This window comes from Bubalus kerabau, chromosome 19, assembly GCF_029407905.1.
Source record: "Bubalus kerabau isolate K-KA32 ecotype Philippines breed swamp buffalo chromosome 19, PCC_UOA_SB_1v2, whole genome shotgun sequence".
Classification (NCBI taxonomy): domain Eukaryota; kingdom Metazoa; phylum Chordata; class Mammalia; order Artiodactyla; family Bovidae; genus Bubalus; species Bubalus kerabau.
The window spans coordinates 70,216,208-70,228,698 of record NC_073642.1 but is presented as its reverse complement, the minus strand read 5'-3'; the positions used below and the strand labels follow the sequence as shown (position 1 = coordinate 70,228,698).

The window sequence follows — 12,491 nt, the reverse complement described above, 5'->3', positions numbered from 1 at the left end:
GGCGGGGACACCGCGGGCCTGAGAGCCGCCCAGCACACCTGTGCCCCGAAGCCCCCCAACCCTGGGGGGCGCCCGGGGCACCCGTGACAGCTGCATCTGACACCTGGAGGCCTGGTGGGTTGGGGGGCCTGGGTCCCCCGGGCCAGACTGCAGGAGCCGAAGGTCAAGGTAACGAGGGCCAGGACCCCTGCAGTGTCTGCTGATGAAGCCACACGGGCGTGAAACGTGAGGCTGGACCCCAGTGAGTGGCGGCAGGATGAGGCCCGAGATGCCACACCCGTGTCCCGGGACTGGGACGGGGGCTGGCTGGGGGCTCGCCCTGTGGCACAGCTTCCAGTGGGGACAGCGCGGGTCAGCTGGGCCGTGGAGGTAACCTCGGCGGCTGACAGAAGCAGAGACCTGCCCCCCCTGAAGGCAGAGAGGGGTCGGGGGGCCACCGTGCTGGCCTTGAAGTGGAGGCGGCGTGGGCAGAAAGGAAGAGGGACCCCTAACCTGAGCCTGCAGTAGCTCCTCCAGGAGGAGGAGACTGGGGACCAAGTCAGCAGTCACTGGCTGGTCAGGACTCGACCCGCTGTGGGGGCACGGTCCCGCCATGGTGGGGGGGGCTGCCGTGGTGGGGGTTACACCGTGGAGAGTCCCACTGTGGGGGGAGTCCTGCTGTGGGGGGTTACACCATGGGGGGGCTGCCGTGGAGGGGTCCCACCATGAGGGGGGTTCTGCCATAGGGGGGGTCCCACTGTGATGGATCTGCTGTGGGGGGGATCCTGCCATGAGAGGTCTGCGAGGCTACGGGGGGCAGTTGACAGCGTGCCAGCCCCCTCCTGGGTGCTCCCCGGGCTCTGACTTGTGCTTGTTTAACATCTAACGATCAGCCAGGCCACAGACCTTCCTGCCTCTGACTTAGGCTCCCCTGGCTCCAGGCCAGGCTGCAGCCCCCCACCTGCCCCCGGCCCCCTGCCATCAGCGCTGTCCCACACCCCTGCCCCTGGGGGGCCCCCAGTGCCCCCCCCAGCTCCCCGCAGGACAGACAGCCCCAGGGCACCACTGGTCCCTCCCAGGTCCACATCCCACCCACCCCTCCTTCCCGGACACGGCCTCCTGCGGGGCTGACCCTGGCTGGCTCCAAACTGGACTCTCCCTTTGCCACACCCCACCTCTGGAAGCCCCACAGACCCAGGGCCCCCTCGGGATCTGTGCCTCCTGTCCACCCCCTCCCCAGAGCCCACAGCCCAGAGGGCCTGCTGCCCCGCACACCGCCTTCCCTTCCGGCCCCGAGGACCACCCGATGGGCTGCCTCACGGCTCGCCCCTACCGGCCGCCGGCTCTGAAGGCAGGCGGCCGTGCCCGCGTCCAGGATGCTGGCGCGGCCGTGCCCACCTGAGCTTCGGCTTGGGGGTGCTGAGGACGCTGTCGTCATCCTCCATGTCGGGGCCACTGTCACTGGGGTTCTCCATGTCCAGCGTGTCGTACAGGAGGTCCAGGTCTTCCTCGACCTCGGGGACATGCTCTGCGGGGTCCTGCTCCGAGTCCAGGACCTACGTGAGGCCAGAGGTGTGAGGCTGCGGGACAGACGGGAGGAGACTGCTCGGCCACCCGGCACCCTTCCTCCAGCTGGTCCCTGCGGGCATCGCACGGAGGCCTCCGGTCACCCGGGAGCTTGGCTCGGCTCTCCCCCCAGCCTGGGAAGCCTGCGCCGCCAGCACGGCCTTTAGAGCACTCGACAGCGCTCCAACAACAGAAGCTGTGCCACGGCACCACCAGGGCCCGGATGCGAGAGGCTGCCCTCCCCGGCGCCCCTGCCCCCACCAGCACCCCAGGGCCCGGATGCGAGAGGCTGCCCTCCCCGGCACCCCTGCCCCCACCAGCACCCCAGGGCCCGGATGCGAGAGGCTGCCCTCCCCGGCGCCCCTGCCCCCGCCAGCCCCCCAGGACCCGGATGCAAGAGGCTGCCCTCCCCGGCGCCCCTGCCCCTGCCAGCCCCCCAGGACCCGGATGCAAGAGGCTGCCCTCCCTGGCGCCCCTGCCCCTGCCAGCCCCCCAGGGCCCGGATGCGAGAGGCTGCCCTCTCTGGGCGCCCCTGCCCCTGCCAGCCCCCCAGGGCCCAGATGCGAGAGGCTGCGCTCCCCGGCGCCCCTGCCCCCGCCAGCCCCCCAGGCCCGCGCACTGGCCCTTTCCCAGGAGGGTGCACGCGCTGGAACAACTTGGCATGCAGTGTCCCCTCCTTAGCCCAACGGTGTGTGTATCAGAGTGTGAGCGTCTGTGTGTGCGCCCACAGCCAGCTCCTCCTTGCCAGTGGGTCTTCACGATGGGTCACAGCGTGTCTGCCGTCGGCCGGTGGGGACGGGGCGATGCTCCCAGGTTCTGTGGCTACAGGGAAGCTCCTGTAACGCCATCGGCCTTTGTGGACGAGTCTCCTCCTCACGGGGAATCACGGGGCACTGCTGCGTGCCTAGCAAGGGTGTCTAACCCGTTCAGCCTCTTTTCCGAAGTGGTGGCACTCCGGATGCTCCCTCCAGCACGTGAGGCTTCCAACGGCCACATGTCCCCATCAGCACGTCTCCTCCATGTCCCTGGGGACGGCCAGCCCAGTGGCAATCGAGAGGGGTCTGTGGTTGTGATCTGCACTCCCCGATGACTAGCGATGTCAAGCATCTCCTCGTGTGCCTGCTGGCTTCTCTGTATCTCTTCTTTGGAGGAGTATCTCCTCAGATCCTTTGCCTAGTTTTTAAAGTGGACGGTTTTTTCACTGTGCTGTTCTGAGTTGTAAGTGTTCTTTCTATGCTCGGGATTACAGGTCTCTTACCAGATACGTGATTCGCACAGTATTTTACGCCGTGAGGTGCGGTTTCATTTTCTTGCTGGTACTGTTGGAGCACAGAGCCTCACACTTGGATGGGGCCCAGCTTGGTGTTTGTTTGCTCTGCTTTTGGTGTCACATCTGAAAAGCCACTGCCTGATCTGAGCTCACAAATACTCCTGTTTTCTTCTAAGAGGTCTACAGTTTTGGCCCATACATTTAGGGCTTTGAGTCGCCTGGAGTTGATTTTTGCGTGCACTGTGAGGAGGGGCCTCTTCTGTGCCCAGGCATCCCACTGCTCCAGCACCACCTGCTGAAAAGGCTATTTTCCCCCATTGAATGGTCTGCCTGGAAATCAACTGATCATTAATAGAACGACTTAACCTCACTTCACTGATCTGCTGAGGATGGTAGCTTTTGCTAAGTTCTGAAGACAGACAGTGTGAGTCCTCCACGTCTATTCTTCCTCAACGACTGTCTTCTTGATTCTGGGTCCCTTGCATTTACGTGTAAGTTCCAGCATTTGGTGGTTGGTTTCTGCAGAAGGGTAGCTGGAGGTCTGCCAGGAATCGCGTGAACCTGGAGGCCAGTGTGGGGAGGACCGCGGCTCACATGAGGAGCCACCGCGAGGGGACGGCGCCACCCCACGTGCAGACACACAGCTGCCGCTTCCAGGCAGCACGTGCACGGCACCCCTCGCATCACGCGTGCCATCGGGAGGGCCACAGGCAGGAAGGCCAGGGGCCTCCACACAGGGAAACAGGCTGCGAGGGTAAGACGTTTTTTCTCTCTCTTAAGCGGCAGGAGGCAGCAGACTACAAGCGTCAGACTTTTTTCCCTTCTCTGTACAAATTTAAAAGCTTCCTTTAAAATTCTGTGTCGCCATGACGACACCTGGTTCCACCTGAACTTTTCTCACACCTTGAGCTAACCAATGCGTTTTCCTTATGGAAACGTTTTTCTTAAGCTGCGTTAATGAACGATATATTTACTCTAGGTTCTGTCTTCAAGTCAGTTCCACCAAAGACTCAGAACAGACTTGACAAACCAGTATATTTTACCCATGCAGATGTTCTCTTAAGCTATGTTATCCAGATCATGTATCTGCTTGGAAACCTGCCTTTCTTCAAGATTCATGTCAATCATTTTATGGCCCGGGATAACTCACTTTGTGTCAATGTTATCTCAAAATGCATGTTGTGGGTGAGAGACCTGGTGCCAGTCTCTGAGTATTGAGACATTTCCTTTCTCTAATTAACAGCCTCCTGATTGGCATGTAACTTATTCCTAAAGATTAGCAGGGGGGCCCTCTTTCTGCCCCCTTCTGACGTCTATGTCAGAAGCTGTCTCTCTCTCTTTTATACTTGAATAAATCTTTATCACACAAAAGCTCTGAGCGATCAAGCCTCGTCACTGGCCCTGCATTGAATTCCTGTCCTCAGGAGGCCAAGAATCCCAGCATCGTTCTCGGCTCAGCAGCAACCTCTCACTGCTGGGACCCACGTGGTGACAAGGCCTTGGGGTCAGACACTTACATGCCACATGCCCTGGGTGGGTCCAGAGCCTGGGGACGAACTGTCCTCTGATCACATTTAAAGAAAAACCAGGCATTTTTCTTCTGGTTATCAAAGTTCTACAAACTCATGATTTGGAGATTAGAAAAAAGCGAAAAGAAGAAATTTTAAAGCACACGGTTGATAGCCAGGGAGGCCGTGTGGGGTAACGGGGCACATGGAAACTGTACTCAGTTTTTCTGTGAACCTAAAACTACCCTAAAAAATAAAGCCCGTGGTCATCCCCCCAAAGACAATGCCCCGCTTTCCTCCAGGTCTGTCCAGCGATCGTTCAGGAAGCACCATGGGCACTGCCCGGGCCTCTGCCCGCCCCCGAGCAGCCCTGGGGGTGGCCCCACCGTCCACACTCCTGGATGAAGACATCACCGTCTGGAGACCCGCCCGGAGCTGGCCTCTGGGCCCTCTTCCCACCAGGGCCCCGGCTGCCGGGGGCCGCCCCCTCACCTCATCGGAGACTTTAAACCTCCGCAGCAGGGCCACCACTTTCTGCTTGAAGTTTTGCTGCTGCAAGAGAAGTGGGGCGCGGTCAGAGCACGCGGGGCTGCTCCCCAGCGATGGCGGGCAGGGGCGGCTCAGACAGCAGAGACCCGTGACCTCCAGCCGCCCACACTTCAGCAGTGGCAGGCGTTTTCAAAGCGTGAAACCACACTTGTGCTCAGACCTGGAAACGGGCCCACAGACGGGCTGGTGGTCTGGGCCAAGCACGGGGATGGAGAGGGATCTACGGCTCTTCCAGAAGCCTCCATGTGTGAGGCCCCACCCTGCCTCCGTGGACCGTGGTGGTGGCCAGAGTGCGGGGGCCCATCTACTCCCAGTGCAGCCGTGGCCACAGGGCTCAGCTCTGGGCACCGACCCTACAGGAGGAGCCCCAGCTCCCTCCACAAAAGCCGGGCATCAGGCCCTGGGCTTGAGGCTCACACAGATGCTGTCCCAGCAGTTCCGGACGCACTGTGGTCCAGACAGCTGGTTCACTCGGTGTTCGGGAACCAGCCCGTGGCCTCCCAGCCTGGCCAGGTGGCAGGCTCTGGGGCAGGGGGTCAGCACTGGGGCTTCCTGGGCTGCCCTCCATGCTGGCCTGGCCTGGGGCCACAGCCCAGCACCTGGGGCCACAGCCTGGCCTGAGAGCGCGGGCACCAGGGGTAGACACTCTGGGATGGGCCTCCGCTCCGCCAGAACCTCCCTTCTGGAGGAAGGGCCTCCAGCCCTTCCGAGCCCCCGGCCGCCTGCCTAGAGCCGAGACAGGGGCCGGCCTCACACTGGGCGTGTCCGGGCCAAGCAGCAGGCTTGCTAGGGAACTGGCCTCTGCTAAGGGACTGGCCTCGCCCACTGCCTCTGGGCCTGTGGCCCGCAGCCTGGGGTTGGCACGCTGATGCCCTGGAGGCCCTCCTCCCAAGGCGAGGCCATGGCGTGGGGCCGCCCACCTTCACGCTGTTTGCGGGGAAGAGGCTGGACCTCAGGAGAAGCCACAGAGCCAGGCTTCCGGGGCAGCACGCGATCAGACCGGCCGCCCCACACCCTGCCCGCCCCCTCGGCCCCCACCCCAGGTTCCCGCCCCCCACTTCCCCAGGTTAGTAAAACCAGTCTCCACCGACCCTGGTCATGGACGGCGTTCTTACTATCGATCGCCGCTGCTTCTTGGGCTTCCCCACATCAAAGTCATCCTCATCCAAATCCTGCAAAGACAGGCTGCTCCTGAGCCCCACACGGGGCCCAGGGACCCCCACCCCACGCGGACTCCGGGTGTCAGAGCGCCTGCTGGCAGCGCCCAGGCCTCAGGATACCCTGTGCTGGCGGCTCTGGGGGTCCTGGCACCCCCTCAGGGGCCCCACGTGGCTCCAGTGACCCCGGCCCCCTACTGCCCCGTTACCCCCTCAGCCCCCACCTGCCCCCCCATTACCACTCAGCCCCATCTGCCCCTGTCCCCCCCGTTACCCCCTCAGCCCCCTACCTGCCCCCCCATTACCACTCAGCCCCATCTGCCCCTGTCCCCCCCGTTACCCTCTCAGCTCCCTACCTGCCCCCTGGGACTCCCCCGTTACCCCCGCGGCCCCCTACCTGCCCCCTGGGACTCCCCCGTTACCCCCGCGGCCCCCTACCTGCCCCTGTCCCCCTCATTACCCCTCAGCCCCATCCGTCCCTGTCCCCTCCGTTACCCTCTCAGCTCCCTACCTGCCCCCTGGGACTCCCCCGTTACCCCCGCGGCCCCCTACCTGCCCCTGACCCCCCCGTTACCCCCGCGGCCCCCTACCTGCCCCCGCGCCCCGCCCCCCGTTACCCCCGCGGCCCCCTACCTGCCCCTGCACGGCGTCGTCACTGGCCTCCTGCTCAGAGGAGAAGCTCTCATACTCCTCCTCCGAGTAGTTCTCTGCGGAATGAGCACACAGAGGGGAGGGCACCCTGAGATTCCGACCCCTGGTGTGCAGGGAGCCGCGAGGACACGGCCCCCACAGCCGGCGCGCCAGGTGGACAGCCCCCATGTGCCCCCTCGGTGGTCTTCCTGCCCCTCACAGGGTTCACCCCCACATGCCCCCCCCCCGCATGGTCTGGCCCTTCCTGCCCACCACAGCGTCCTGGATCTTCGGCTGGACCGGTCCCTGCCTGTCCACCCCTGCCTCAGAGGAGACCGTGACCCCAGCTGTGATAGAAGACGGCCCAGGATGGTGCCAGACCCGAGAAGGCACCACAGCTTCCCGCGACTCGCTCAGTAGCTAGGTCCCAGTGTGGGAGCGGGGCTGGGATGCCCACCGCCCAAGGGCCGCCTGAAGACCCTCGCATGCCCTCCCCACCTCCTCACGCCTGCAGGCTCATAGCCGGGAGGTGGCGTCTGTGGCAGAGAGGCGGCCCGAGGCGGCACTCACCGGTGGACTTGGCCTTGGGGCCGGCCTGCATGGCGCTGTCCTCGTGGTCGATGGGCTGGCTGGACAGCGAGAAGATCCAGATCTCGGCCACCTTGACCGCGGCCTCCTTGATGTTGCTGCAGAGGCTCAGCACCTGCCCGCCCTCCGCCGGCTGCTGCAGCACCTGCAGGGGCGCGGCTCTGGAGACCCTGCTGGCCCACGCGGGGCACGCGCGGCTCCGCCGGGCCCTCCTCTCGGCAGCGACCAGAGGGGCCGCGGTCAGCCAGGCAAGCATGGGGCAGGGGGTGCACAGGGCGGGAGGACAAGAGGGCACGGAGCCAGTGGCCGGGCCACGAGGGAGCTATCACATCAAGGGGGGCAGTCGGTGCTAGGCCCAGTCCCCGAGCGCCGAAGGCCCCCCAGCGCCGAAGGCCGTCGAGGAGGAGCGGCGTGGCAGCAGGCAGCGTGTGAAGCCCCAGGGCCAGCCCAGATGGGGCCCAAGCCTCAGGACTCAATGCCAGGGACCAGGCCCCAGGGGGCCAAGGAGGACAGGCCCCTGTGTGAGCCGGAGCTCTGGTGCCACAGAGCGGACACCCCCTGGGTTTGGCCCAACAGGACGGGGAAGCCCTGGGGCCGCTCTGATCACGAGAGAATCAAGCAGACCTCTCTCTGGGCAGCAGAGCCCCCCACCCCCGCCTGGCACCGGCCTATGCCCCCCACTAGGACCCCAGGTGCCCAAGCAGTTCACTGGACGGGCCTTGTCATGACAAGCCAGCGAACGAATGCCTCCACGTTTTAGAAACTCTTTTTGCGGTCATTTGATCAAATCCAGCCTGATGCTGGAGTTTTAGGGACCAGATTCTTTTTTAATTTGGGGGACTCAGCTGGGGCGGCCAGCTCTTTCGTCAAGGAAGAAAATGAGGCTTTTGAGAAAAACAGTGCCTCCTATCACCGTCACCGAAGAAGCCATGTTAACAAAGGGGGCTGGCAACGCACCTGGCCCACCACCCACCCGGGCAGCCTCCTTCCCGCTGGGCAGGAGGTTTAGGGGGGAAGTGAGGGCGGGGTGCCTGCAGGGACACGCCCCCACCTGCCCTGCCCACCAGGAGGCATAGGAGGCCGTCTGGCCATTGCCCTCACCTCAGCCATGTTGATGGAGCCAGCCGCCAGCGTCTTGTAGCCCAGGATGGTTCGGTTCTTGTACCTCTTTCTTCGCTGCAGCATGATCTGAAGCCTGTTGCCTTCTCTTTTCAGGAAGTGGGGGTACTGCGGGGGAGGGGGGCTACGGTGACACAGACGGCCACGCGCCGCGACACCCACGGATCAGGCGCCTGAGCCCAGGGGCTCCCAGCCCGCTGGTCATCGCGGGCCGCGGTCACAAGAACGGCCACTGGTGGCAGACGTGTGCCGCGTGGTCAGGCCCTCAGGAGGGGCCCACGCATCTGGGGTAACTGCTCAGCGGGGCACCTGCCTGGCGGTCCAGGGCGCCGTGCCCACCCAGCACTCCGGCCCAGGCGGCCACACCCGCTCCCGGGACCGCGGCGCTTGTGCACACTGGTGCGCGCGTGTGCACAGGGCAGACATGCACGTTTCCTCAAGGGTCACAACTAACGGCCTACTGTAAAAGCCGGGGGACCACGGGCTGGGCTGCGCTCCGCCGGGGCGGAGGTGGAGGGGACACAGCTGCGTCCACGCCCGGGGAGCCACAGGCCTGAAGACAGCGGACTGCACGCTTTGGAAGTTACACTCGACAGGACTGATTCATGTGGCATTCCCTGGCGGTCGGGACTCTGGCTCTCACTGCCGAGGGCCTGTGTCAGTCCCTGGTTGGGGAGCTGAGATCCCACAAGCCACTTGACATGGCCAAATAAATAAATAAAATAAGAATAAGAATAGAACCTGATTCTCCTCACCACCACCCCCGTGAAGAAAAGTCAACACACAACCCAGAAGCCACCATGGGGCTCAGGCAGTGAGGCGGCCTGGGGGGCGGGCAGTGGGGGGCCTGGCAGGGCTCTCGCAGGCGGCCTGGGGGGCGGGCGGTGGGGGGGCTGGCAGGGCTCTCGCAGGCGGCCTGGGGGGCGGGCGGTGGGGGGGCTGGCAGGGCTCTCGCAGGCGGCCTGGGGGGCGGGCGGTGGGGGGGGCTGGCAGGGCTCTCGCAGGCGGCCTGGGGGGCGGGCGGTGGGGGGGCTGGCAGGGCTCTCGCAGGCGGCCTGGGGGGCGGGCGGTGAGGGGGCTGGCAGGGCTCTCGCAGCACAGCCCCATCTTACGGGCTCACAGCGACAGGGGTTTCTGGGATTTGGAGGCACTGATGCTAATGCAGCAGGTGTGCTCAGCCAGAACTGCACGGGCTGAATCGAAACAACTCGGGTCTTAATTATGCAAAGAGAAGTGGGGGGAGGAGGAGCCTGGGGGATGCTGGCCTGCCGAGCACCCGCCCCGCTGGGAGACCCCTGTTTCACACAGGGTTGGGGGGTCCCGGTCTAAAGCCCACCAGCAACACAGCCCGGAACACCCGAGGGGTTTGAACTTACAGCGCGGGCTGTCCGCGGCCCCAGCCCCTCTCCGCCTCCTTTTGTCTGAGATGCCGAGTTGCTTTCTGCCCCTCCCCAACCCCCATCTCTTCTAAACACGGATGAGATGACCGAACCTGAGCACTTGAGTTTTGGCCTCACCACCCTCTCTTCAACGTGGGAATGTGAGGAAAGACTCGACCTAACACCCCAAGCACGTTTCTAACCCTGGAGAGCCCGCCTCGTGGGAGGGGGAGGTCCGTTCGGGCACAGGGCGAGGGCGCGGCCCACCTGCAGAGAGAAGGTCAGCGCCAGGTCGGTCTCCACTTGTCCGCTAGGGGGCAGCACGATCTCGTGGGACCGCAGGATCCGCTTGGAGCCCTGGCACAGAACAAGGAAGCCGGACTCAGAAGACGGCACGTTGCAGTGAGACGGCCAAGGCCAGAGTCAGTTCATTTCAAAGTGTCAGCGGGAGAGCTGCCGGCGGGGAGGGCGCGGGAGGCCTGAGCATGCGACTCCCAAAGGCGCCACCGGGGGTGTATCTGGAGCCTTAAAACAGCCCGCATCCTTTGACCTGCTTCGAACTGAGGTGCTGGAGAAGACTCTGCAGAGTCTCTTGGACATCAAGGAGATCAAACCAGTCAATCTTAAAGGAAATCAACCCTGAATATTCATTGAAGGACTGATGCTGAAGCTCCAATACTTTGGCCACCTGATGCAAAGAACTGACTCATTAGAAAAGACCCTGGTGCTGGGAAAGACTCAAGGCAGGACGAGAAACGGACGCCAGAGGATGAGATGGTTGGATGGCATCACTGACTCGATGGATGTGAGTTTGAGCAAGCTCTGGGAGAGAGTGAGGGACAGGGAAGCCTGGCGTGCTGCAGTCCATCGGGTCACAAAGAGTTGGACAAGACTGAGCAACTGGACAACCTCCTCTAGAGGTTTGTCCCAGCGCCTGAGGTGACGAGACTGACATGGGTCACGGCCAAGTTCCCTGCACTCACGGGATGAACATGAAGGTGGATGAGCAGATGTGCGAGAGGCCACGTGTCCCCGGGAAGGCAGAACCATGATGGGTGTCCTCCCCCGACTCCCACAGCAGAATGGGTGAGGCGGTCAGTGACTGAAGCCCAGCAGCACGTCCGCAGGACGGGGAGGGCAGCACCAGCCGGAACCAGACCCCGGGACACAGGGATGGAGGTAGAGACAGACCCCGTGGGTAATGCACTAGGGAGCCTGCAGGCTGGCAGGGAAAGTGAAAGTGAAAGTCACTCAGTCATGTCCTACTCTTTGTGAGCCCATGGACCCTACAGTCCATGGAATTCTCCAGGCCAGAACATTGGCGTGGGTAGCCTTTCCCTTCAGGGGATCTTCCCGACCGAGGGATCGAACCCAGGTCTCCTGCATTGCAGGCATATTTCTTTACCAGCTGAGCCACCAGGGAGGCCCCTGACAGGAAAAGCTATTCACTAAATGGCCATAATACGTGGACAGATGGTCCGCAGAGAACACCCAGTCCCGACCTCAAACCTTGGCCCAGACGAAGTTCCAAATGGATTAAAGATGTTCACCATAGCATCATCTTAAAAACAGCTGTCCAATGCCGACAGCCTCGGGAGCTTGCTCCACTGAGTGCAGGAAGCAGACACAGCGGGACCAGCTCAGCCCCACGTCCGGGGAGCACCGCGAGGAGACAGGCTCACGGGGCTGGGCGGGTGAGCAGAGGTCACCCCGCGGCTGACATCGGCTCCCCAGCGTGCGACTGGGACCAGGGGTGCAGAGACGGGTGAGGGCGGGAGCAGGTGCTGGCCCCGGAGAAGATGCTGACAGAGCCGCAGGGGGAGGGCACCGCACCAGGGCGGACACCCCCGTGGCCTGGCGCTCCCCACCCCCGGCCTTGCCCGTGTCCATCACAGCCATGCCCCCAAGCTCCCTGTACTCCTGAGCCTGTCTGGGTCAGGCCCTCAACTGACAGGCCTGTGCCAGGTGAAGAGGAGTCCCAGCAAGGACGCGGGCAGGGGCAGCAGCGACCACAGTGGTCAGCCGGGGGTGGGGGCAGCTTGTCTGCCCTGAGGGCCTGGAGGCGGCAGACGAGCCGGGAGCAGACTGAAAGGCAGGCGACCCAACGGGACGGAAGGCCCGAGGACAGGCCGGGTAGGAAGCCACGTGGGGGGCAGGCCGGCGACGCGGGTGCCGAGGTGAGCGGGCAGGACGGGCAAGGCGGCTGCGAGGGGGCCTGGGCCCGCCAGGGGCCAAGTGTTCCGTAGGGACAGGGTCCAGGCGGGACCATGGGGAGGGCAGCTGGAGGGACGGGGCCCCAGCGGGGGGTGTCGGCTGTGTCTGAGGTCAATGGCGCGGGTATCGGGGGCCAGAGAGGGTCCATCCCCTTGCTCTGGCCTGGAGAGGTTCCCGGGCCAGGGGGCCCCGAGCAGAGCGGGCCACCCGCGGGCCGGCGGGGCCAGTTCCTGCGTGGGCACTGCCCCCTGAGCTGGGAGCGCCACAGCCCCTCGGGCCGGGAGCCTTTCCTTGGATGCCAGGCTCTCCTCCCCAGGCCCTGGGCTCCACACTGACCTCCAGTCCGGAGGGCGGCCTGGCCCTGAGCCCCCGAGGTGCTCCCGGTGGTCTCGTTGGGAGGCCCTGCAGACCCTCAGGGTCAGAGCGCTCAGGTCAGCTGCAAACACGGGCGCCAGCAGCCCGGGGTCGGGGGGTGAGGCCGGACTCCACCCTGAGGGGTTGACCCTCCGGGGTCCTCAGAGGACAGGCCACA

At 64.2% G+C, this 12,491-nt stretch overlaps 1 protein-coding gene across 6 annotated transcripts in view; it reads right to left on the bottom strand.

Moving 5' to 3' along the window:
• PACS2 (phosphofurin acidic cluster sorting protein 2) overlaps positions 1-12,491 on the bottom strand; it is a 63,724-nt gene that overhangs the window by 16,393 nt on the left and 34,840 nt on the right. For 4 of the 6 annotated variants that reach the window (XM_055555674.1, XM_055555678.1, XM_055555679.1 and 1 more), the window contains exons 3-9: positions 10,013-10,102; positions 8,349-8,474; positions 7,230-7,392; positions 6,663-6,736; positions 5,964-6,044; positions 4,816-4,875; positions 1,378-1,535 (exon numbers count right to left, since the gene is read on the bottom strand). In XM_055555674.1, the coding sequence (XP_055411649.1) occupies positions 1,378-1,535; positions 4,816-4,875; positions 5,964-6,044; positions 6,663-6,736; positions 7,230-7,392; positions 8,349-8,474; positions 10,013-10,102 (752 nt within the window). The remainder of the gene's footprint in view (positions 1-1,377; positions 1,536-4,815; positions 4,876-5,963; positions 6,045-6,662; positions 6,737-7,229; positions 7,393-8,348; positions 8,475-10,012; positions 10,103-12,491) is intronic. The other 2 variants (XM_055555675.1, XM_055555676.1) reach the window with 2 other exon arrangements.